Source organism: Haemorhous mexicanus, chromosome 1 (assembly GCF_027477595.1).
Source record: "Haemorhous mexicanus isolate bHaeMex1 chromosome 1, bHaeMex1.pri, whole genome shotgun sequence".
Taxonomy (NCBI): domain Eukaryota; kingdom Metazoa; phylum Chordata; class Aves; order Passeriformes; family Fringillidae; genus Haemorhous; species Haemorhous mexicanus.
The window spans coordinates 4,499,116-4,521,888 of NC_082341.1; the positions used below are offsets into that span (position 1 = coordinate 4,499,116).

At 40.7% G+C, this 22,773-nt stretch overlaps 1 protein-coding gene across 3 annotated transcripts in view; it reads left to right on the plus strand.

Annotated features, from left to right (window-relative positions):
- Positions 1-22,773, plus strand: part of CTDSPL (CTD small phosphatase like) — an 81,322-nt gene that overhangs the window by 53,342 nt on the left and 5,207 nt on the right. For 2 of the 3 annotated variants that reach the window (XM_059838763.1, XM_059838773.1), the window contains 4 exons: positions 5,972-6,073; positions 10,956-11,012; positions 19,316-19,408; positions 21,014-21,199. In XM_059838763.1, coding sequence (XP_059694746.1) covers positions 5,972-6,073; positions 10,956-11,012; positions 19,316-19,408; positions 21,014-21,199 — 438 coding nt within the window. Of the gene's footprint in view, positions 1-2,815; positions 2,870-5,971; positions 6,074-10,955; positions 11,013-19,315; positions 19,409-21,013; positions 21,200-22,773 lie in introns of all 3 variants that reach the window. The other variant, XM_059838754.1, reaches the window with a different exon arrangement.

Here is a 22,773-nt window from a genome sequence, read left to right on the forward strand (position 1 = left end):
GTTTTTTGAGCTCCTTTGCTGTTTACAATACTTCATCATTGCAGAGTTTCCCAGCAGACAGCAGTGCTGATGTGTGGAGATAATGACCCAGCCCTCTTGTCTGAGATATTTGGTAGCTTTTAAAGACCTGGATATTCCCCAAGATGCCTTTCTTTTTCTTCTTTCCCTTCCTTCTCACGTAGCCCAGCATTCCAAATCCTCCTGTCACAATCCCCCTGTCTGTGCTGCAGTGCAACAGTGCCAGGAGATCCCTGGGACTGGGCACATCTTTCCTCTTCCAACAGCTTTTCTTGGGCTTGAGAACTGTTGGAAATTCCTCTTTATTGCTTACCTGTTATTTCTGCTGTGGCTCATGCATGGTGTGTATGCAGGCAGGCATGGACATGCATGTGATTTGTATTTCTGCAAGTCTAGGAATAGAAAAACCTCAAATGTAAATCAGAAAATACTGATTTCCAAACTACTTTTCTTTTTTACATATCTGCCAAATTCTGTTAGGTGCCTGTAGTTGCTCCACTAGGAATTATTGGAACATGAAACATGTTCTGGCTGTGCTCTGACCTGGAATAAAACCTTTCCCAAGAGGGACTCTAGGTACTAACAGAATAAGAATTCAAACAGAACAAAATTTTGGAAGGATAAATGAGTAGAGCTTTGACAGGTACAGAAATTAAGTCAGATGCTTTGTTAGAACACTGCCTTTGCAATGTTAAAGCAGTGCTCTGTTAGATTTGGGCAGTGGTAGGAAAATGAATGATTCAAGAAGGCACATCTATTTTTTTCCTCCTTTTTTTTGGTTTTTTTTTAAGCTCAGCTGTAATTTTGCAGACATATTCCCAGCACTAGCAAGGCAGTAAAATTAACTTATCCCTGCAGTCATGATGTAGAGTTCTGAGCAAGCAGGTGACTTTAAACACTCCTTCCCCTGCTCCAGTGCCATCTGATGCTTCTTCTTGCAGCAGGAAAGGGGAGTGTTGTCAGGCAGCCATGGTCCTTGGGCACTGGTGTGACATTTACTCCCAGGATCAAGGAGCTGCTGGCTCTCAGGAACCAGCCAGCAGCACTGTGTCATCAGCTAAATAAAGGCACAAGGGAGCTGCACATGCAGGGAGTGCAAGCAAGGAAAATTCAGGGTTGTGTTAGGAAAAACACCTAAAATTCAAGTGTTGCTCTGCTGGTCTTAGGAGGGCTGTTGGTCTAATTTTGTGTTTCAGACCCATTAAGGCAGAAATTCTTGATTTTTCTGCTACCTAGGGATGAGAAGTGGGGCTGTGTGAGCTGCAGTGTCTTGTACAAGCCAGGAGAAAAATCTTCTAACCAGACACAGAGCTGGGTCACAATTCAGTGGACATTTACATTTTACAGGGCTGGTTGCAAATATCATCAGTTCAAGTGTTCAGAGATTTCCTGAGTGGCTCTAAAAAGAGCTCTGCCCACTCCCCACTTTCAAATTGAAGCCTCCAGTCAAAATATGAGGATTTCTGGAGCTTTATTGTGCTTTTTATTGTGTATTAAACCTGGCAGTGTGCTGAGGTCACCTGTTTGAAAGCTTCCATTGCTTTATGTGCATTTTGCATTGCTTTTATTTGCATTTCTGTGTGCAGTTCAGTGAAATGGATCTTCTGCTCAATCAGATTTGTCCTGTATTAATTGAACTGAATTGAAAAGTTTGACTTAATGTGAATTTTTGCTTGGTTATTGATGAAGATGACTAATAAAAAATATTCCAGTTTCAAGGTAGATGCTTCAGAAAATAGAAACAGCATTACTTTGGAGGTTTTTTTGAATACAAACTTTATTGTGTTTGTAACTTATATTTTGAAACTTTTTCCAGATAAGGCATAGGTTAAACAGCAGCATAATTGATCATTTTCCTAATAATGCAAAATTAACTACTTTTAGGACTGAAGTAACCACAGAATTTTTAAAAAGGCAAAGCTAAAACTTCCCCAGTTGACACATTTTGATAGACCTGATTAAAAATGCAAATATAGCTCAGGATGCCTGTGTTTTCATGGGTTTTATTCAGCTTTGTTTGGAAAGGATATGGTAGAGAAATCATAAAATCATACAATGGTTTGGGGTGGAAGGAACTTTAATAGATTATCTCCTTCCAACCCCCAAATCAAAGCAGACCCATAGCAGCTTCACTATTTTATGTTCTTTTGAATGTAGATGGAAATACAAAGTCATGCTTGTGCAACATCTTAAATGAGATGTTGTCAAACTTCAGCTCTTAAGTGAGTTGGAGTGTCCACTTCTGTTCAGCTTAAAATTCCACTGTTAAGGAGTGGTATCAAAATTATCCCTCAGAATCCCTGCAGGAGTTAAATCTTAGCACAGGGATATTGGGGTTTTTTCCACTTGTCCTCACCTACATTAGCTAAATCCTTATTATAACTTTTTCTGGAAGAAATTTTGGGAGCTGCCTGCTCCACAAGAGGAGCTGGCATCTTCTGGCAGCTGTGTTTTAATTAGGAATAATTTATCTTCTGTTAAGAGTATTTCTGCACATAGCTGCTGGGAGAAGCTGTTAGCCCTGCAAGTGCAGCCCAAAGTGTGAGCAGAGGAGGACACAAACAGTAAATTAATGTGCTGCACTTGAACTTAACAACACTGCCAGGACAGAGAGAAAAAAAAAAGAGCTTATTAATTCTGATACCTGTGGGAAATACAGGCCTACAGGGAGGAAAGCTGATGGTTGTTCTGTACAGTGAATTTCTGCAAGATTTGTGTTGAGCAGCTGTTGATGCTTCAAGCAAAAGTCCTGTTCTCTTGCCGCCACCATCCCCTTTTTTTTTTGTTTTTTTCTTAGGGAATTTACTATTTCCACGGGACTGAAGCAGTGCAGCAGTCGTTCCACTACAAGGTCTGTTGAGCTGATCAGCCCTGAGACCTGGCTGGAATGCATAAATCCCAAACAGTGACTAGTTTAACTTGTGTACAGTTTGTGTCTTGTTGGAATTGAAGAGCAAACCAGTGAGATAACCACGTGTCATTTTTCTGCTGAGCTCTGTGGAAGGCTGCAGCCTTTGGGGGAGTGTTGCACAGTAAATATGAGTTGCTGTTAGCCACAATGAAAAATTCTTAATCATCTCAGATGTCTTTAAGTGATGTGTGTAAAAAAATAAAAGACATTGTCAAACTTCCAGAACTATTCACTGTTAACTGTGATGGAAATCTGGTATTTAGAACTCTTTCTTGGGTATGTCTCCATTAGTGAGAAAATTAAAACACAGGGTTGAGTAATGCTTGTTTCTGACTAAAAGCTTTGCTGCCCTTGACAGGTGGAAATTGCTTTAGATCAGAAAGCTTGAACAGCAAAACAAATGGGCTGATACTTTGCATACAAATCCTTTCAAGTTCCTAAAAGCCTCAAAAATGCCACCCTTGCTCCCTAGTCCTTCACCAGCTATTTAGCAGCCTCACAACTTGTAGTGGTTTCAGCTTCAGAATAATTTCCTTCTCCCTATTATCAGAGGGTGAATGTTTTCACAGTTGAGGGCAACAGAATTGCAATTTGTGAAATGGAAAATTCATTTATTCTGATTTTCAGAAGTGTGAATTTAAGGGAACGAGATCAGATTGAACTCAAGATGCCAAAGCTTGTGGGAGAGTTGGTTGTGCCCTTGTTAGATGAAGTAAGGTCAGTAACTGCACATGATCTCCTAAGGCAGTGCTGAAGAGGGAGAGGAGCTCCAGAGGTAACCAGAATCCCTGTGTGGGTACCACAGGTGAATTGTGCCTCTCCCAGCCATTGCTTTTGGGAAAGCAGAGGTGCAGGTGGGTGAAAAAAACAGGTGCAGGTCACCTCGCTGTGCATTCAGAGAATTTGGGCTCTCAGAGATGAAAGTTCTTGCATTTTGTAGTCCTTGGTGTGTGTCCATCCTTTTCTTGATGACAAATGCAGAAGTTTGCAGCTAAAAAAATAAAGATACCTGTGGTAAGACAGTGCTCGCATTTTTCATCCATGCATTTTTCTATGGAAGAATATATAGTTCCATAGATTTTCCATAGGTACAGATATTTTCAGTTTGATCAGGAATTCACATAGCAGAAGGAATTTCTGGCTTTGAACTGCCTGTGCAGATTAATGTAGTCAAAAATTCAAAGGAGATAAGAGTTTTGAGTACAACAATAAACAGAGCTATTATTTTTTTTAAGAAGTATGTTTTCAGTTTCTTGGGATGTTCATACCTTTTTTTTATCTTTAAAGACAAGAGGTATTGGAACATGGGTTCTGAAGATTACTGTTTTTAAATGGGTTGGGTTTTTATTTCAATAAGCTTTTACTTTATTTAGGTTGCAAGTTTGGATCCTTCTTAATATGAAAAACTGAGGTGGGGTGCTAAATACCTTTTAGGCTTTGAATAGCAGGAAAAAACCAAAGTTCTTTAGGTCTGGTCCTAGCTGCCAACAAGCAGAGGTGGAACTGAAGCAGCTGTGGGGCTGGCCATAACCTAGCCAGGGTGTTGTTTAAATTCCAGCCTGGTTGGGTGGCTGTGGAGCCTTTGCAGGAATTAGGCAGAAGCTGTTTTAATTGCCAGGTCCTTGTCAGGTGTGTGCTGAGAGGAAATGCACTGAGACAAGTGGTTGTAGGCAGGACAGTTTCCAGTTTGGTGGCTGAGGGAACTGTTGTCAATGTTAATTGTAAGGAACATAATTAATTTCAGTGAATGCTTCTAAAAATCCCCCAAGAAACTCCTGCTTTAGCTACAAACACTTAATTTAGGTCCAGAATCTGATTTGTTAGGTGCTTCATTTAAGAGTTTATTAGGCATCATTGGCCAGTATCTATCAAGGTGACACTTTGATGATCTGTCCTGGCTGCTGGAGGGTGTCCCTGCCTCACCTGTGTCACCTCTGCCTGCACAGGGCTGGCCTCAGATCTCTGCCAGCACCTCTGCAAAGGGCCACTGCAAAGAGCAAACCCATAAATAAATATAAATGATAAATGATGAATCCTTACCAGAGCAACAGTGAACAGATAAAAAAATAGGAAAAGGAATGGAGTTAGAGTTGTGTATCCAAGCCTAAATTAGTTTAATTTCCTCTCTGTCTTAAGCTTCTCCCTACTGATGCTTTTCTATAATGCTAATCCTTTTCTTTCATCATAAAACCCCTGATTGGCAGCAGTGTTTCAGCTCCAAATGGAAGCATTCTCTCCCATTTCTGTGATTTCAGAAAGTATCCAGTACCAAAATCTAAAGCAACATATTTCTATTGCAAACTGGGGTGTTGAAGTGGGAAGTGATCCAAAGAATGTGAGACTCTGCATTGCTTTCAGGAAAATTGTCAATTCATGGGATTGGTGCCATTTTTAGTAAGGACAGTGTGCTGCAGAAGAGCCCAGTTCAGGTTCTTCACTGCAGTTTTAATACCTTGACTGGGAGCATGATTCACATGGAAGTAGATCACCACCCTCCTAAGTGGTAAAAACAAGAGTGAAGACATGTCCTGGAAGATACAATTAGTAATGCTGTCTTCCATCAGGGTGGATTCCTCAGTTTCAGTATTTTTCCTGGCAAACAGAGAGAATGATTTGTGTAAATGTCCATCAGCCTGATATGGCTGCAAATGGCACTGACTGGAAATAGGATAACAACAGCAACCAAACCAGGCATTGGGAAAAGAACCACTGGAAAAAGATGTTGTATCAAATATCCTGGGTTTATGATGATTTTTTTTTAGATATTGGTGGTGTTTTACCATTTTCATTTCCAGTGCTTTGGAGGTCATTCTAAACAAGTCTCTAATTTAAAAAAGAAAAGTCTGTATGGGTATTGCAATTGCATGAGCCATTAATATCCATACATAAACTTGGGATGAGCCCAGAAAATCATTTGATTTCAAGTCATGTATTCCAGCTGCCAGTAATTACTAGAATAGTAATGTTGACAGAAGGGTGCCCTTTCCATAGAGGTTTTACTTTTTTTTGTTTTGTTGTCTTCCTCTTTTCTTTTATTTATAGCCACCAGCTAAATACCTCCTGCCAGAATTGACAGCATCAGACTATGGGAAGAAGTGTGTGGTCATTGATTTAGATGAAACTTTAGTGCACAGTTCATTTAAGGTAAGTAAATTCAAAAGGGATCTCTTGCAGCTTGAATCTGTCAGTGAATGCTGCAGGAACTGTTAAGCCTCTTAACACTTGAACTCCTCTTACATCCTCTGCCTGGGAGTCCTCATTGCCTCTCCTGTGATTATTCATCCTAATTTAGCTCTCAGGGGAGTAACAACAGAGATTGCTTTTTAAATTTTATTTTCTTTTTTTTGAAAAAATCACACTGACTGCAACAAGGCCTGGAATAGGTATTCACAGCTGGGCTTTAAGCATTCCTCCAAAGACCTGTGCTTTGGACAGGTGCAACATTTGTTCCTTTGAAAATAGGGGTTTGTTTTTGCTGTTTAGATGATGCCATAGTCAGTGTAGGAGAATGGAGAATCAGCACAGCTTTGTGCTGGGTTAGATGTACCTCTAACCAGGAGATTTTGGGCACCAAAAATTTTGGGCTCTTCTCTCTTGCTGGGGGATGTTGTTTTTCTGATCACAGCAGTTGTTTTTAGGTGTTTAGTTTTCAGAGCAGGAAAGCAGATACCATTTAGTTGGTGGTGGTGAGTCAGTCATCTTCAAGGAGCAGCTTCTGTGACCCTTCAGAGTTCAGCATGTGCTGAAGGTCCTGGTGTTTTTTCTGTTAAGTAGGGCTGAAATCAGGAGACCTCAGAAATACAGAGTCTAAATTGGCTTATGGTACTGATAGCATTTCTGATTAGTACAGCTAATACTGATAAAGCATCTGCTGGTTTAATACATGGATTGGAGAATTTATAAGAATTAATAATGGTATTTTACTACTCCCAAACCAGATTAACCACCCTTACAGTCTTCTAGCTGCTTGCACTCCATTTTTCACTGGAAGCATCAGCTCCACTTTTTAATCCTTCTCTTGTTCATTGCCAGTATTTAAAATGCAAACTTGTAATTCATGTTGTGGTTAGAATTTGGCAGCAGCCTCTCTTTATTGACTTAAAGAAAACCTTATATGGAAATATTAGAACAAATATTCCTGTGCCTCAGACTGAAATGAGGAATTTTGTTCTCTGTCTTTGTTGTGCCTGATGGTACAGAATAATTTCTGGTAGTGTACAGGAACCTCCAAGCCTCAGTGCCATATTTGTCTTCTGTAGCCAGACTGAGCTTGCTCTGGAGAACTTTTCAGGGGGATAAAATCCACAGCTGGATTGGGCAGGGAGGAGCCATGACTTCTTATTCAAACAAGAGTCAAAAACAAGGAGAGAAAGCTGAATTTAAAAGTCTAAGTGTGTATAATAAAATTGAAGTGTGAGGCTTATTGTTACCTGAAAGGTAAAAATACAGTTTTGCTTTCTGAGTGCTGTGGGTAATTTTGTACTGTGATTTTTTTTTTTTTTCTGGCTTTGAAACAAAATGAGATTCAGTTTAGCTGGTTATTAGTTACTTTTTAAAGCATTTTAAAGAAATGCATGTTTAATGGTTGACACAGTTGCAAATCTCTCTTGTAGGACTGAGATTTGCAGAGTGTTTCTTCGAGGGCTCCTTTTAATCCTCCCACATTCAAATGATATTTAATGGATATTTAAATGATGTTGAGTAGATATTTAAGAAAAACCAAGAGATTTTTCTGCTTGATGATGAGCACTGAATAATGTTTTGTGTGAGGGAAAGAAAACTGGTCCTTTTTTGTGTGAGGTCACTAGAGTTGGGCAGATGTTGGAGTTTTGCAGAATTGGAGTTTTAGGGTGAAAATGGTGTTATTTCAATATGAAACCCTGTGATTGGGGGTGTGTAAGAGAAAACCAAGTGCTAGAGGAAATTAATTTAGTTGTTCAATGGCTGTCACTGTCCAGTGGTGCTGTCTGGGTTTTGTTTCATGAAGGGAAGTTCTTCACCTGAATTAAGACCATAAATTGTCATCAAAAATAATTACACATTCCAGCAGAGCAGGGGTCTGAACACCTGGGTGCACCCTGCTCTGCCTGGATAGTCAAGTTACTTTTGTAGTTTTTTTATTTTGTAGGAGTTTGGGGGTATTTGGGGGGTTTTTCTTCCATTAAAACATATCTGCTCTAACCAGGTAGGTCCCCACTTAAAAGGTGGGAAAGCATACATAAATTTAGGAGTTTTAGTACAAAAGGCTTTATTTAAAGCAGCTGATACTTTAGAATTTGTAATTCTGTTATGAAATAGGCTTCGTATTTCAAATGCAGATTATATGTTTTTTTGACACAAGCAGAGAGGCAGAATATTTAAAGTGCTTTTTATGAAAGCAGCAACATCTGAGGGAGGGTAATTCTCATCTTTTTATGCCCCTGCATATTTGTGAAGCTTTAAGGAGGTACTGGTCTTTCATGTTAGGTGCATATTAAAGGAATAAAGTTTGGGGTTCTTTGGCAAGAGTAAAAAAGGAGTAGATAGACAGGGTAGTTATCATTCCCATCAGAAAACAATAATAGAAGCAAAAAATAATAAATTATTAAATCAAGGAGATGTAAACACGGTTTTGTATAAAATGTATGAAACCACATGCAAGCCTGGAATGTAGTCCTATTCAAAACTGGCAGTGAAACACCTTTAGAACATTTAAAATGCTGAAAGTTTGGGGTTTTTTAATACAAAACTTTCAACTGAGCTGAAGATTTTTAGTGGAAATGCACTGCCTCCTTCCAGGCTCTGTCTCTGTGCTTCCCACTGGAGGCAGGGACGTGCTTCACGTGCCCAGAAACCTTTGCCAAGCAAATTGCTGCAGTCTTTTCTCCTCTTTTCCCTCCCTGAGGAGCCCAGAACTCCAGGCTGTGCTCCTTTTCTTATCACCAGTGCCAACAAAAAGCAGCACAGTACCTGAAGTATAAGTGGGGGAAGCACATTGGGAGTACTTTGGTGACAAAGTCTGAGGCTGAGTTTTATTTGTTAGAAAAAACCAAAGTTGCTCACACTGAATGTGGTTTTCTCTGGCATTTGGTTGATGTTGCTCTTGTTAGGATTAAATTCTGTAAAAGCTGTAATTTTATCAGTGGATTTCAAAACCTCAGCAGCTTGCAGTGACCTATTCTTTTGCTGCTGCTGCAGAGTGTTTCTCTTGCTGAAGGGAGTCATGCATATATAAATCCTTCAAGTGTGTGCAAGCCTCTTCAGAGTCTGCAGGGAGCTGGCACCCACTGGAAAACTGGTGGCTGAGGCTTCTTGACAATTCATTTGAGGTTTTGGTTTTTTTTTAAGGTGAAGCATCAGAACTTTTGTGTAGCTGTTCTGTGGCTGTTAGAGCTGCACAGTATCTTCTCTATCTGAGGGACTTCATGCAGGGAACAGATGGGAGCCTCCCCTCTGTCTTTTTCCACAGCAGAAAGGGGAAATTGCTCAGTGTTAGATAAGAAAAATAGAGATTGATCTGTGTGTATTGGAGGAATTATTCAGATCACATCAGCACAGGGCTCAGCATGAGGTCTCTTGCCAATCCTGGCTGGTCAGGAGGAGAGGATTCCATGTAGCCTCTCCTGTGCCCACAGACCCAGCACTTGCAGGTGTCAGATCAAACCATCTTCTCTATTTCTTTTCTCCTGAGAAAGGGTGTTTCCCTCCACAGAAATTCTTTGTGGTCACTTTGCTCTCCTGGCAGGGAGGCTGTCTGACAGGGGAATTAGAATCTGGTTTATCCAGGGAGTGGGATCAAAGTGCTGCTGGCAGGTTAATACTGCAGGATCCTCTTTTCCCACCATTTTTTCACAGAACACCTGTTTAGACTCCCCAGTTTGTGATCTGCTTCTTAAGTCACTTTACCTCAGCTGCTTCTCTGCTTTCTTGGCACCCCTTTGCTCCCCTGAAAGAGTTTAAAGTCTGTTTCCAGTCTCAGAGATACTCCAGGGGTATCTCCTTGGTGGTTCCTGAGATCAGCCTGCTGTCTGATCCAGAAGAGCAGCTGGGACCATCTGTACAAATCTCCCAGAGCTGAGTGAAGATGTTCTCCAGCCTTGCCTTGCTCATGCCAGTTCCAGCCTGGGCAGTATCCCTGCAAGATGCTGGCTGTTATTCAGTCATGTTAAAACTCTCTTTGGCAGCTCATTTCCAGGCTGCAGGGGATGGAATGAGCTCCAGGCATGTTTACATGCCTGGTTTTTAGCATGGACACAGTGCATGAGCTGTACCTAAGTGTGGTGTCCACTTGAGCCAGTAAACTTTGGCAGCAGCCTGTTCCCAACTGCCCCTGCTGTCTAGCCAAGATTAGATTGGGAACTCCTGAACTGTCTACAAGGCCACTTTGCTGCTTTCCAAGGCAATTGTACTTGACCAGCAGTTTCTCACAGTAACTTGACAATTAAGTTGTGTTCGACAGGCTGGAAATACAGATCCAGGGACTTGGGTAGAGTGTGCCTGCTCTTCCTTTTGGAATTAAAATGCAATTTTACATGATGAGGTTGATTAAATTGGCATGTTTAAAATCCTTTAGCTATACAACTTAAGTCTTGCTGCAGCTGCTGATTCAAATATGACCATTGGGTATTACTTTTACCACTGTCTTTATTTTAAATTTAGTACCAGTTGATACCCTCGAGTAGAATGTGTGCAGTACACAGTTGATTTTCTTGATGGTCATTTATCCATAAAGACAGGATGGAAGAGTTTATCCAAAGAGATGTGTTCCTTATGAACACACTCAGTGGTAGTGGGGATTATTCAAGCAGTGAAGCATGCTAGATTTTATGAAGCTTAAAAATAGGAGAGAAAAGGGAAATGCAGCATCTGAAATGGCAACTGTGAGCTTCTGACTCGTGTAAGAGCACAGACAGGGTGGGTATGTGTGGTCAATAATGATTATTAACTTGTTCCTCAGAAGTTGTCACTCTTCCCTTTTATGCCCCTGAAATTTTCCCTCTAACCATTTTATTTTTAATGCTGATTATTTCCTTGTCATTCTTTCTAGCCAATTAGCAATGCTGATTTCATCGTTCCTGTTGAAATTGATGGAACCATACATCAGGTAGGTGCTGGTTTTTCCTTCAGCATTGTGTCCTGAGTCCCAGAATGTTCTCTTCCTCCATTTGCTGCTTTATATCCAATAATTTCTCTTGCAAAGCATGGAAGCTGTGTATTCTGGAATGCAGACAGGCATCCCTGTGTGCTCAGGTGGAGTCTCTCTCTCAGGACTTCAATACTCAACTCTTTGTCAATTTTAAAATATTTTCCAACAGGAAATTATGTAAAGATGGGGTTTCAAACATTGCTGGGCCCAGAAAAAGCTGTTTGAACACTGCATTTTTCATTCCTTCCAACATAAATAGGACGTAGGTTGGCTTTAATATATGTTGGTAGCTCATATGCTAAAGGTCATGTGTACTTTATAAAGTATAAAGGAAGAATAGACATTTATTCAGTTTTTGTGGCAATCTATGTTCAATTTCTGTCCCCTTTAATTCCTGTAAGTAATTCAAGTTCCTCTGATAGGAGTTATTATATACTTCAGCATATTTGAAAGGTCTGGACAAAATCATGAGGAGACTGATTTCTGTGTCTTACTCTTGAAGAACTTCCTTTAGGGCTCTAAAAAATGGGTTTGAGTAAATGCAAAACACCCATAATTTGAAAATCTGTCCCCTCCATTTATTTTGGATTGGTGTCTTTAATCAGTGATCATTTCTGAAGGGTTGAATCAAATAAATTACAGTGCTGTTACTTTCCCTCTTCAGGCAGACTCTGAAGTTCTTGCTGGAGATGAATTAAACAGGTTAATGTCAAGTTGAGCCTTGATACATGAACTCTGTAACTTGTTTGAAATATCTTCTCTTGGATGTTACAGTTAGCAAACCTTCCCTCCATGTGATTTAACAGAAACTTTAAGTACTTTAAATTCTGAAATGTTGTTTACATATTATCTTCATGGATTATTTCTACTTGGACAAAGAGGTTTGGGTATTTTAAGAGGTTTTATGTTTTATTTGTATATTATTTCTTGTACTAATTGGTGGGTCATAAAGATAGTTCATAATTCTGTCTGATCTCCTGTGATGGAAGCTCTCCATGTATTTGTCACTCTTCAAATGATTACTGAATATCTGTCAGTGGACTGAAACGTGCTTTAAAGTAATAGCTCTTTTGACAGTTTTATACTGTGCCTGTTTTATGTAGAAAAACATCAATTACTAGGTTACTTCCACCTGTAATGTTCACCAGAGCTGATGCTTACAACATTTAAGTGATGTTTTGGAGATTGGTGATTTTTAATCCTGATTTGATGTGGGCTCTAGGTGTGTTTGGTGCTGTGGAAAAGACAAATTCTGTGTCCTAAAACTTTACAGAATGCTTTTGAAAGTGAATTTTTGAGTGGCTTAGAGTTGTGATCACTTAGCTTGTCAGGATGACATATTTACATTTGGAAAACAATCCCAATAAAAGGCTTGGGCTTTATACAGTCAAACATTTCAAAAGCCTGTTGCTTTTCTATTCCCTGCTGCAAACTCTGAAATTCTTCACCAAAAATGATGCAGTTTGGCACTTGGAGATGGCTCCATGTAGAGAAAAGAGAAAATAGCAATAAAAAAACCTCCAAACAAACAGAACCCCACAACTGGGTCCAAAGGGAGTGGATTTGTGCATCTCCTTCTCCTCTGACAGAGGTGGTCAGGTGAAATTGGTCTCTGTGCTTTGCTGGAAAGTCCCTGCACGATTTTCAAGGAAATTGCTTCACTCTTTGAATTTCAAGTTCTTAACCTCTAAAAGAGGTAAATACCTGAGGCACATTTGGGTGGTAAAAATGAAGGTAATTGTAAGGAATTTGTGATTCTTGAAATAAAGGTAATTTGTGTGGCACACAGGATAGGCAAAGCCTGGTGTTTAATACCTCTTGTGATATTGCTGACATTCAGGAATCTTTTCTGTTTTGCACTGTGATAAAGGGCAAAACTGGATATTCTGGCTGAGTGTGATGTGCATTAAGCCTGCAGAGCTCTGACAACCTGTTCCCACTTCAAACCTGTAATTCTGTAGTCACTTAGAGCATAAATGAACTGATCTGAGCAATTGCTGTCATTTATCAGGATTTGTCATCTGTGTAATGCGTGTCCATTTTCTTAAGCAGTTTATAAACTCCAGGATTAATCACTGCCATGGAGAAATATTTCCACCTGTGCAAAATATCCCAGGAGATGGGAAATATTGTGGAACCACACTGTCCACAGTGCATATCCCTGTTTTTCCAGTGAGTTTGGTACCTTGGTATCAGGGAGGAGGTTGACAGATTTTTATTGTCCTTGACATCTGCCTTAGGCAGAACCCAGTGGAAAGGAAGTTTCCTTGCTGAGAAACACCATTTCAGAGGTGCCCATTCATATAGAAACTTGGAATTATATGAGATTGTTCAGCTCTCATATAACAAAAAACACAAGTTGTGGCAAATGTAATTGCTGTACTACTGAAAGAGTTTTGAGATTGACTTATCTAGCAAGTTTTTTCATGGTAAATGCTGGTTGGGTTTGGCTTTTGGTTTTTTGGTGGTTTTTTTTTTTTTTCAGTTCAACAGAGGTCTTAAAAAAATAATGTCTTTAGTTTGGGGAATTTCCTTTCCCTTATATAATTTATAATCCAAAGGTCAGAAACACTCCCGGGGGTTTTTTTATAGGGAGAACAATTCATCATCCTAAAGGGTGCTTGGGTAAACGAGCTTCCCTAGATTAAAAACCAGCTTTTCTTAAAATCCCTTCTCCCTCTCCCATCTTTCTTTCTCCAGCCTAAATGACCTCATATTTTGAAAGGATTTGTCATTTTATTTTAGAAGGAAATAAATCAAGTATGAAGGAACCTTGAGCTGCCCATCCTGGGGCAGCTGAAGTTCCAGGGGAGAATTCCACATTTTCACAGAATGACCAGGTTGGAAGAGACCTTCAAGATCAACCAAGCCCCAACACCTCAACTCAACCCTGGCACCCAGTGCCACATCCAGGCTTTGTCAAACACACCCAGGGATGGGGACTCCACCACCTCCCTGGGCAGCCATTCCAGAACTTTATCACTCTTTCTGGGAAAAACTTTCTCCTGATATCCAACCTGTGGTGGTTCCAGCTGTGGGTTTCTCTGGGTCTGGATTGAAGGCACTTGAGACAGCAGTTTCACGTTCACACTCAGGTGTTTATTATTTCTTATCAGTAAAACAGTCTCACTGCTGGGAGTTGGGCAGCTTTTCATTAGAAGGCACAAAATGGCCACAATCTCTTGTTCCAAGGTCTTTTAAGACTAAACTATCCAATTAGGAGCTGACACCTGGATTATTTTCCCTTTTGACCCAATAACTGATCCCAGAGCCCCCAGTGCAGACTTTTCTTCCCAATTACAAAATGCCACCCAAACCCAAGAAGAAGAAGGAAGAAGAAGCATGAAGAAGAAACCCAGGATGACACCCTGTGCCCTCCATCTTGTTTCCATCCACAACATCCTAAAAATCCCAAACCCTCAATTTCTCACCTGGTGACACACCTGCACTGCTCTCTATAATCTATTTCACACTTTTGTGGGTTCCAGTCTATCTTGAAGTCTGGGAAACTTTCTCCATGAGTGAGGGTCAAAGTCAGTGCTGCCCTGGGGGTCAGGGCACCCCAGGGCAGACACAGAAACATTCCCAGTGCCCTGGGTTTGCACACCAGCCTGTATTTCCCTGGGTGCAGCTGGAGGCTGTGAGCTCTGGTTGTGTCAGTGCTGCTGGAGACAGAGCCCAGCCCCAGGTGAGCACAGGCACCTTTCAGGAGCTGTGAGAGTGATGGAGGCACCCCTGAGTCTCCTTTTCTCCAGGCTGAGCACCCCCAGCTCCCTCAGGGGCTCCTCTCAGGGTTTGTGTTCCCAGCCCCTCTCCAGCCTCGCTGTCCCCTCTGGATGTGCTCAGTGTCCCAAGGTCCTTCCCAAGCTGAGGGCCCAGAGCTGGGCACAGCACTCCAGGTGTGACCCCAGCAGTGCCCAGGGCAGGGCAGAATGACCTCCCTGCTCCTGCTGGCCACTCCATTGCTGACCCAGGCCAGGAGCCATTGGCCCTCTTGGCCACCAGGGCACTCTGCTTTGTGCTGGGAGTGGTGGCCCAGGTACACAAGGAGGTTCTGGTGCAAGCTGACCCTTCTGGCCCCTCTCTCATTCCACTCTGGTTCTCTGGGTGAAAGGAGATCAGAGCTGGACCTTCTCTCCCAAATGAGCAGTGGGAAATCCAGTGGAATGTGTAGGAGCTGAGAGGAGGTTTGTTGGGGGTGGAAGTGGTGGCTGGAGATGTTCCACCTGTTGGAACATCCAACTCTGTTAGAACATCTTCCACCTGTTGTAACATTTAACTCTGCAGGAACACCTCCTCTCCTTTGGACCCACTGACCAAGAGCAGAGTGACCACAGCCCCCAGACCAGAACTGCATCCAATACAGCTTTAATCCCCAAAGGGTGAAGGTTTTTAGGGAATGCTTGTCCTTCATCTTTCATCCAGTTGAACTCCAGTGCCTTTGTGCCTTGTTTTTGGTGTCCAAGAGTAAAGAGGGCAGCCAGGAAGAGTTTGATTTGGTGTTATTTTGAATTTTTGAATTTTATTTTTAAATACAATTTGTTTATTGAGTAAAACTAATTTTTAAGTATTTGTTTGGAGTGAGGGGGGAGTTGATTCAATTAATTGCTTATTTTTATTGTTGAAAGCTGAGGGAATTTGGTAGGTATACTTTGAACATAATATGCAACTTTTTTTTTTTTTTTTCCAACTATGTGGGGGAAAGGCTGTCTGAATAATAAATTTCCTTCCTGTAAAGCAGAGAATTCATGGATTTTCTTGCAGGAGGCCGTGGCCTGGTTCAAGTAATCCAGGATAGGCTGTATCCATTCTAACTGGCCTATTCTTGGTTACTTGCACTGGGACACAGCCACAGCTGTGTGACCCAGGACCACGAGGGACACATGGGATTTTCTGCTCACTGCTCAGAAGAGGCATGAAACAGGAGATTACAGGAGTTGGAGTTGGCATGGGCAGATTTTTGGTCATTACTTGCAGATTTCCTCATTGTAAAGCTGGTTTTGAAGGGCAGTTCTGTGTGTCCTGTTAAATTGGTTGAAAATGAGCTGGGTTTGTCTTTGGGTTTCACAAATACTGAGTCTCTGTAGGCTGAAGCTGCTTTGAGGTATAGAAAATTCATGTGGCAGTATGAAATGCTTGAAAACAATTCAAGATAATTGCTTATGTTCTGCCATTAGCTGCTGTAAGAATCCTGTGGAAACATGCCTAGTACCTGATTTGTGCTTAAAATGTTGAGTAGGGTTCATTTTAAATAATAAAAAGTATACTATATTCCTCTGAATTCTTGCTGTGATAAGGAAAAAATTAGTGAGCAGGCAAAAAAAAAAAAAAAGGATTTTTTTTTTTTTAATGCCCTGAAGACAGTATATAAATCTCAGAAAAAATGCCAGGAGCCAGTTAGTCTAGAGATTTCAACTGAAGACATCAGGCAATGGAGGAAAAAGCCAAGCCACAAATAACCATGCTGCATTGAGATTCAAGTCCAGCCACTAACAAAGTAAAGGGGAAAAAATTCCAAATGAGAAGGAAGAGGAGAAAAGAGCTGCACTGTCAGCTGAAGAAAGCTTTCTGTGTGGAGTAAACCAAAGAGATTTTGTAGCCCAGGATACCAGTACATTTTGGAGTTGCTTCCAGGCTCTAAGTAGGACTTCTCAAAGAAAACTTCAACTCTGGAGAATAACTAACTATCCAGAGTATTAAGATACGTTGTTCTGCCAAAAAAGAAAAAAAAAAAGAAAAAAAAAAAGTGAAGGAATCAGGGCTTTGTACAGAGGGAAATAATTAAGGAGAAAATTTGGTGAGACTTCATCTTAAGAGATGACATTTATTATTAATTAGGCATTTAACATGAGAAGCAAATCTGTTGGCCAGATCCCAGAAGGGAAAGATTTAAGGCAAAGCAGCAGGAGAAACTCAAGTAGAGGAGGCTGTGAGTGCTCTGTGGTGGATCAGGAGCCCTAAACTGCAGAAGGGAGACCATCCAGCTAAAAATGCAGTGTATTCACAGCTCATCCTGAATTAGGGGCAGAATTAGGAACCCTAAAAACAGCCAGAGGAGTGTTTATTGCCAAGGCTGGCCAGTGCAGCTCAGGGCTCTGGGGCTGCAGCTCTGGGGTTGATTTACTGAGTGCTCCTGATGGAGGAGGTGGCTTGTGTTGCAAGCAGCAAAGTTCAGATCCTTGGCAGGGAGTTTGTAATTACATTCCAAGTGGAAATACTTCACTGACAGGGGCAGAGATAGGGATGGAGAGCAAAGAGGAGACTTCTTCTGCTGAGGCTGGAAGCACTGGGCTTTAAAAGGGAAATTAATATTAAATTCCAGCACTTACTCTCCAAGGATGATGTTAAGACTCTGGGGTGCCCCTCAAAAATAAGTGTAGGAATAAAATTAAGGCTCAAGAATCAAGAACCTAATTATGAACTTGGATCCTGCTGTCTTTCCTCTCACATCTGGGAAGTTGGAAACTCTCTGGATACCCAAAAGCAGAGGGACTGCAGCTGTGTTTCTGTCTTTAAAAAAAATAAATTCAAAAGTAGAATCTGGAGAGGAAATACTACAGCACAACTTTGTGGAGAAAGAATTAAATGAAAAATTAATTGCCTTGTTACAGGAGAGGAAATTACTTGGTTTATGCCTGGTGAAATACAGGAAACATTGCTGTAATTATCTGGAAAGAGAGTGGTGGTGAAGTACATCTGTTAACTGTCTTTAATCCATAAAATGTCACCATTATTTGATGTGTTAGGTGCTGCTGTGGTTGTTTAAAAAAAAATCTGGGTTATAAATTGTTATCTGGATCAAAGTTTGAATGTAATGTTTATGGGGTCAGAAGTAGTTTAGATAAATCTCATAGAAATAACTTACAAGAGATAAAGACTTCATGGTATGATCTGTATGCTGCATAAAGGGGAAAATTAACATTTCTGCTTTAGTCATTAAGGTACAGCTCCATCATATGAGTTTTTAAAAGAACTTCACTTTCAATTTTAGGTTTTCAATTTCAATTACACAGTTTATTTTTTTCTTCTTCTGCTGAAGGCTTTAATTGTTACACTTGAGTTCAAGCTGCTGTTTCCATATTTTTCTCCTTCAGGCTTCTTCTCTGAGTACCTTGATTTTATTTTTTTTTTTTTTACCTCTTATTAATAGGAATGTAGTAAAATACATACAATTAATCTAGTTTTACATTTCAAAGAATGAAATTCCTGAAATAGCATCAGTCTTGCAATTCTTCCTGAATTCAGCTCTATGCCAGACTTCTCCACTTGAAATTTCCAGCATTAGGGATTATTTGCCAAACAAAAGAAGATAAAATGTTGCCAATATTTTCTCTCAAACTTTTAATCTAACTGCAAACAAGACAGATAAATATTTTTCAAGCAGACTCCCCTCTTCAGCTTCCCAGTATATTGGGAACTGTTTCCAAGCTTTCTGAGCAGCACTTTCCTTGTTTTGGTATCTTCTGTGAGCACAAAATCATCTTGTGTGCTCTGCAAGGAGAAGCAGGGAGGTTTTAGTAATCTGCTAATCAGGTTGTTGACAGCAGGCAGCCAAGGCAGTGCTAAAAGGCAGCAGAGCACTGCTGAAGGCAGGATGCTGAAGAGGACAGAAATCCTGGGAATTTGTCATCTTTTGGCAAGGTCCTCTGTAGAAGATGCTGTAGAGTTTGTCACATTTCAAACCCAGCACTTTTAGGCTTTCTGCATGGTGCTAGTGAAGATTTTTGGTGAAAAAAGTCCCCTGTAGAGCTGGAGGGCTTGATCACTGTCCATAGTGAGCTCTGGTACTTAGCACCTGGAATTTCAGAAATGAGAGAATCAGCCACAGAAGAAAAACAGGCCCCCATTGAGCAATTCCTGCTGTCAGTGAGGTTTAATCAGATTTATTCCTTCTGTGGAGCTCCTCAGCTTTCCAGCACCAGAAAGGGTTTGGTGGAGAGATCCAGATCCTCACTTCTTGAGAAGCCCTCCTGTCTCCCTTTGCCTTTAATGAGACTTTTTGAGGAGCACCCTCCTGATGATGCTCAGTGTTTGCAGCTCCATAACCAGCAGGAGCTTGGCAGCCTGTGTGTGCCAATCTCTCATTATTGGAGCTCTACTTTTATCTTGCATACTTTTCTTTTTCCCCAGCATTTCATTTGAACTGCTTCCCTGTTAACTTTTGTTTCAAGTGCTGGCATTGCAGGAGTGGTTTTGTTTTTTGGGTTTTTTTTTTTCCTTTCCTTGAGCACCATCTGACCTAAATGCTGTTATCATTCCAGGTTTATGTATTGAAACGACCACATGTGGACGAATTCCTTCAGAGGATGGGAGAGCTCTTTGAATGTGTACTCTTCACAGCCAGTCTAGCCAAGGTTTGTTCCTCCTTTCATCTCTTTAACCCTTATGGTGCTGCTCAGTGGACTTTTGGTTGGGTTTTCTATGGATAATTGTTTCCACAGTTGGTACTATCTTAATTTTTCCCCTTCTTTTCTGCTTCTTTGTCTGACAGTGTGTACTTTGTCTGCTAGTGTGTGGGTAAGTGTTTCCATGGTAACACCATCACATATGGGCTTGTCTCATAATGTAGCCTCCATGCATTGCTCATGATGCCAATATGAAAGGCTCCCAAGTTACCATGGTTATAGTGAGAAATTAGAACAAATGGAGTGCCAGTGAAGCAGCACATGAAAGCTGGGCATGAAATAAAACACCGAATTAAACCCTGTCTACACCATCAACCAGTGACTCAGAAACTCACTGGAAATTGGGAACCAAGCTTCTTGCTCTCTTGAGGTGTAATTTCAACCTGAGTTAGAAAATGAGGCCTTTGTTGCAAAGCTTGAAACATCCCCAAAAATATTTTGTGCCCTCTGGTCCTGCAGTAGCAGTAGTGGCTCCTAGGTAGATTTTGTGGTAGATGTTACAGTAGTAGAGTGATCTGGAATTCTTCACTTCCTTCAGTGTATTGTATTTGTGGTGTCTTGTTTGTAAAATGATATTGGTCATTTCTAAGTAGTGCTCTAGCATGGCAAGCTTTTGCTGCAGCCTAGTGTAGAGATGGTGGCAGGGGACAGGACCCTGATCTTCTATAAAGCCTTTTTCCCTGAATTCTCTTTACCACATACTGTTCAGTCATGTTGAAAAAATCCTAAATACTGCCCCAGTTTCGTACTGAAATTCTGTGCCTTATTTCATAATCAAAAGATGATTGATTTCAACATCAGGTTTTTTTCTTGGTTTAAAATAGAGGAAAATGGTAACTCCTGTTGTGCAATAATAAGATGTAACTGCCATTTCCAACTGTGTGGTTATTCATGTTTGAGTTTATTTGGATACTTGATCACTTTATATAAGTTGTTGGATTCTAAGCTGTGCCTCACTTAAAATATCATCTTATGTATAAAATGTGAATTTCCCTGGTATTGTGCATGAGTATTTTTATTAATAACATCTTTGGCTGATCTTTTTTGGCCTAATTATGCAATTTGGTAATCTTAAGAGTCTTGCTGACCCAGTTGCTCCAAGGGCATCATTTGGCAGAGCCACATCAGGCTCAGATTTGTTGACTGCAGTTTATCTTCAGGGGCACATGGAAACAGATCAGCTGAGGAAATATTGATTTTCTGTTAGCATTGGCTGGTTTTATGGTAATGGCAGGTGAGATCTCTGGATCCATCAACCTCTACAAAACTCTCAGGTTAACTCTTAAGTTGGCCCTGAGAATAAAACCTAATTAATAAATCACAGAAAACATTTAGAGTGCAAGTTAGCCTTCTCTAGAAAGATAATTGTCCTACTTTTGCTTTATCTCTTTATTAATCACTTCAGGTTTGCAGGCAATTGAGTTAATTAACAAGGAGCAGGGAAGAAAATGGAAAAAAAAGGGCATTTTATCTGAAATTATTCTGTGTCCCTTCTCTGTGAGTCAGCCTTTTCTGCATGTTGCTAACTTGATGTTTCTGACTTGTATTTTTAAGTATGCAGACCCAGTAGCTGACTTACTGGATCGCTGGGGTGTGTTCAGGGCAAGGCTCTTTAGAGAATCCTGTGTTTTCCACCGAGGCAATTATGTGAAGGATCTGAGTCGACTGGGCCGTGAGCTGAGTAAAGTTATTATAGTAGATAATTCTCCTGCATCTTACATCTTCCATCCTGAAAATGCAGTAAGTATTCAGAGTACTCCAGCCTAACTTCATCTCTCTGGCCCTTGCCCAGGTTTTGTGATTCAGAAAACAGACTTTTCAGAGCACTGGCTTGTGTCAGATTCTGTGTTTTCTTAGGCTGCAATGGGTTCTGGGGATCACTGCCAAGTGGTGAAGGACATGGGCAAAGTGATCTTGACAGAGTGTCACAGCCATGACTGCTCCTGTGCTCTGAGCTGGGGCTGCTGCCTTGAGGTCCAGGTATTTGAGAAATACCAAGTGGTGTGGAACCTGAAAAACCAACCAAGCTCTAAGAAACAAAGCTGCCCTGCAGCACAGATTTTGTTCTTTGGAGTAGTGATTGCAGAAAGAATGGTTTGCTTGTGTTGTGTTTTCAGGCACCCCTGACAGAGGCAGGAATGATGAATCTGACTCCATCTTATTAGAAGGCTGGCTAATTTATTACTTTATTATACTATATTTTATTAAAGAATACTGTACTATACTATACTAAAGAATACAGAAAGGATACTTACAGAAGGCTAAAAAGATAATAATGAAAACTCCTGACTCTTTCCAGAGCCCTGACACAGCTTGGCCCTGATTGGCCAAAGAGTGAAAACAACTCCAAGCAGAATGCAATGAAACAATCCCCTGTGGGTAAACAATCTCCAAACACGTTCCACAGGAGCAAAACAGAGGAGAAGCAAATGAGATCAGAATTGTTTTCCTTTTCTCTGAGGCTTCTCAGCTTCCCAGGAGAAAAATCCTGGGTGAAGGGATTTTTTTTCAGAGAATGTGAATGCCACATGCTTGAACTTCTTTTTAGGTACCCCCATCTTTTTTCGTTGTGTGAATAATATTTTATTAGGCAAGATAATTAATGATTTATTGGTTGCTACTGAGATCTGCATTTGTGGGTAAGGGAAAGAAAAAAAAAACCAAACAAGATCCTGTTGTGTTGTTATGCTCCTCTCTCAATTGTTTTTGTCATAGCTCCATAATTAGAACTGTTAGTCAACAAGTTAATCAAGGTTTAGGAATAAGGATAAAGGGCAGGCAGCAGTTCTCTAGGGGAGAACAATGAGGAGCAGTGTGCATTTTCACTGTGTGTTTGCATTGGCTCCAGGAGCTCTGATGGTGAGGTCTGGGGTGCTCCATCCAAGGCTGCAGCAAGTACAGCTGCTCACATCTGCTTTAGCTGCCAGGGGAGAGGCTGGAACTCTTAGATCTGCTGACTTTTAGACAACCAGACTGTGCACTGTTTGCTTTGATGTTTTTAGGCTGCCTTCTTTGTGAACTGTTAAAAATCAGTGTAGGAAATCTTTTATTAAGAACACTGCTTTGCACAGTCCTGCCTCTCCAGAATAGCTTTTTTTTCTTTCTTTCTTTTAGTAACATGAACTATTTATCTTCCAGCAGTCAGCTTTCAAGTTCAGATCCTAATATTGTGATGCCCTAAGTGATGGGGTGAAAATATTTTTCTGGTTGGTGCCACACATGGTTTAAAGCTGCCATTTATAATAACCAGGACCTGTAGCTCTAATTTATCTTCATGGTTAAAATTAAAAACCTGATCCAAGATCATCATTTGG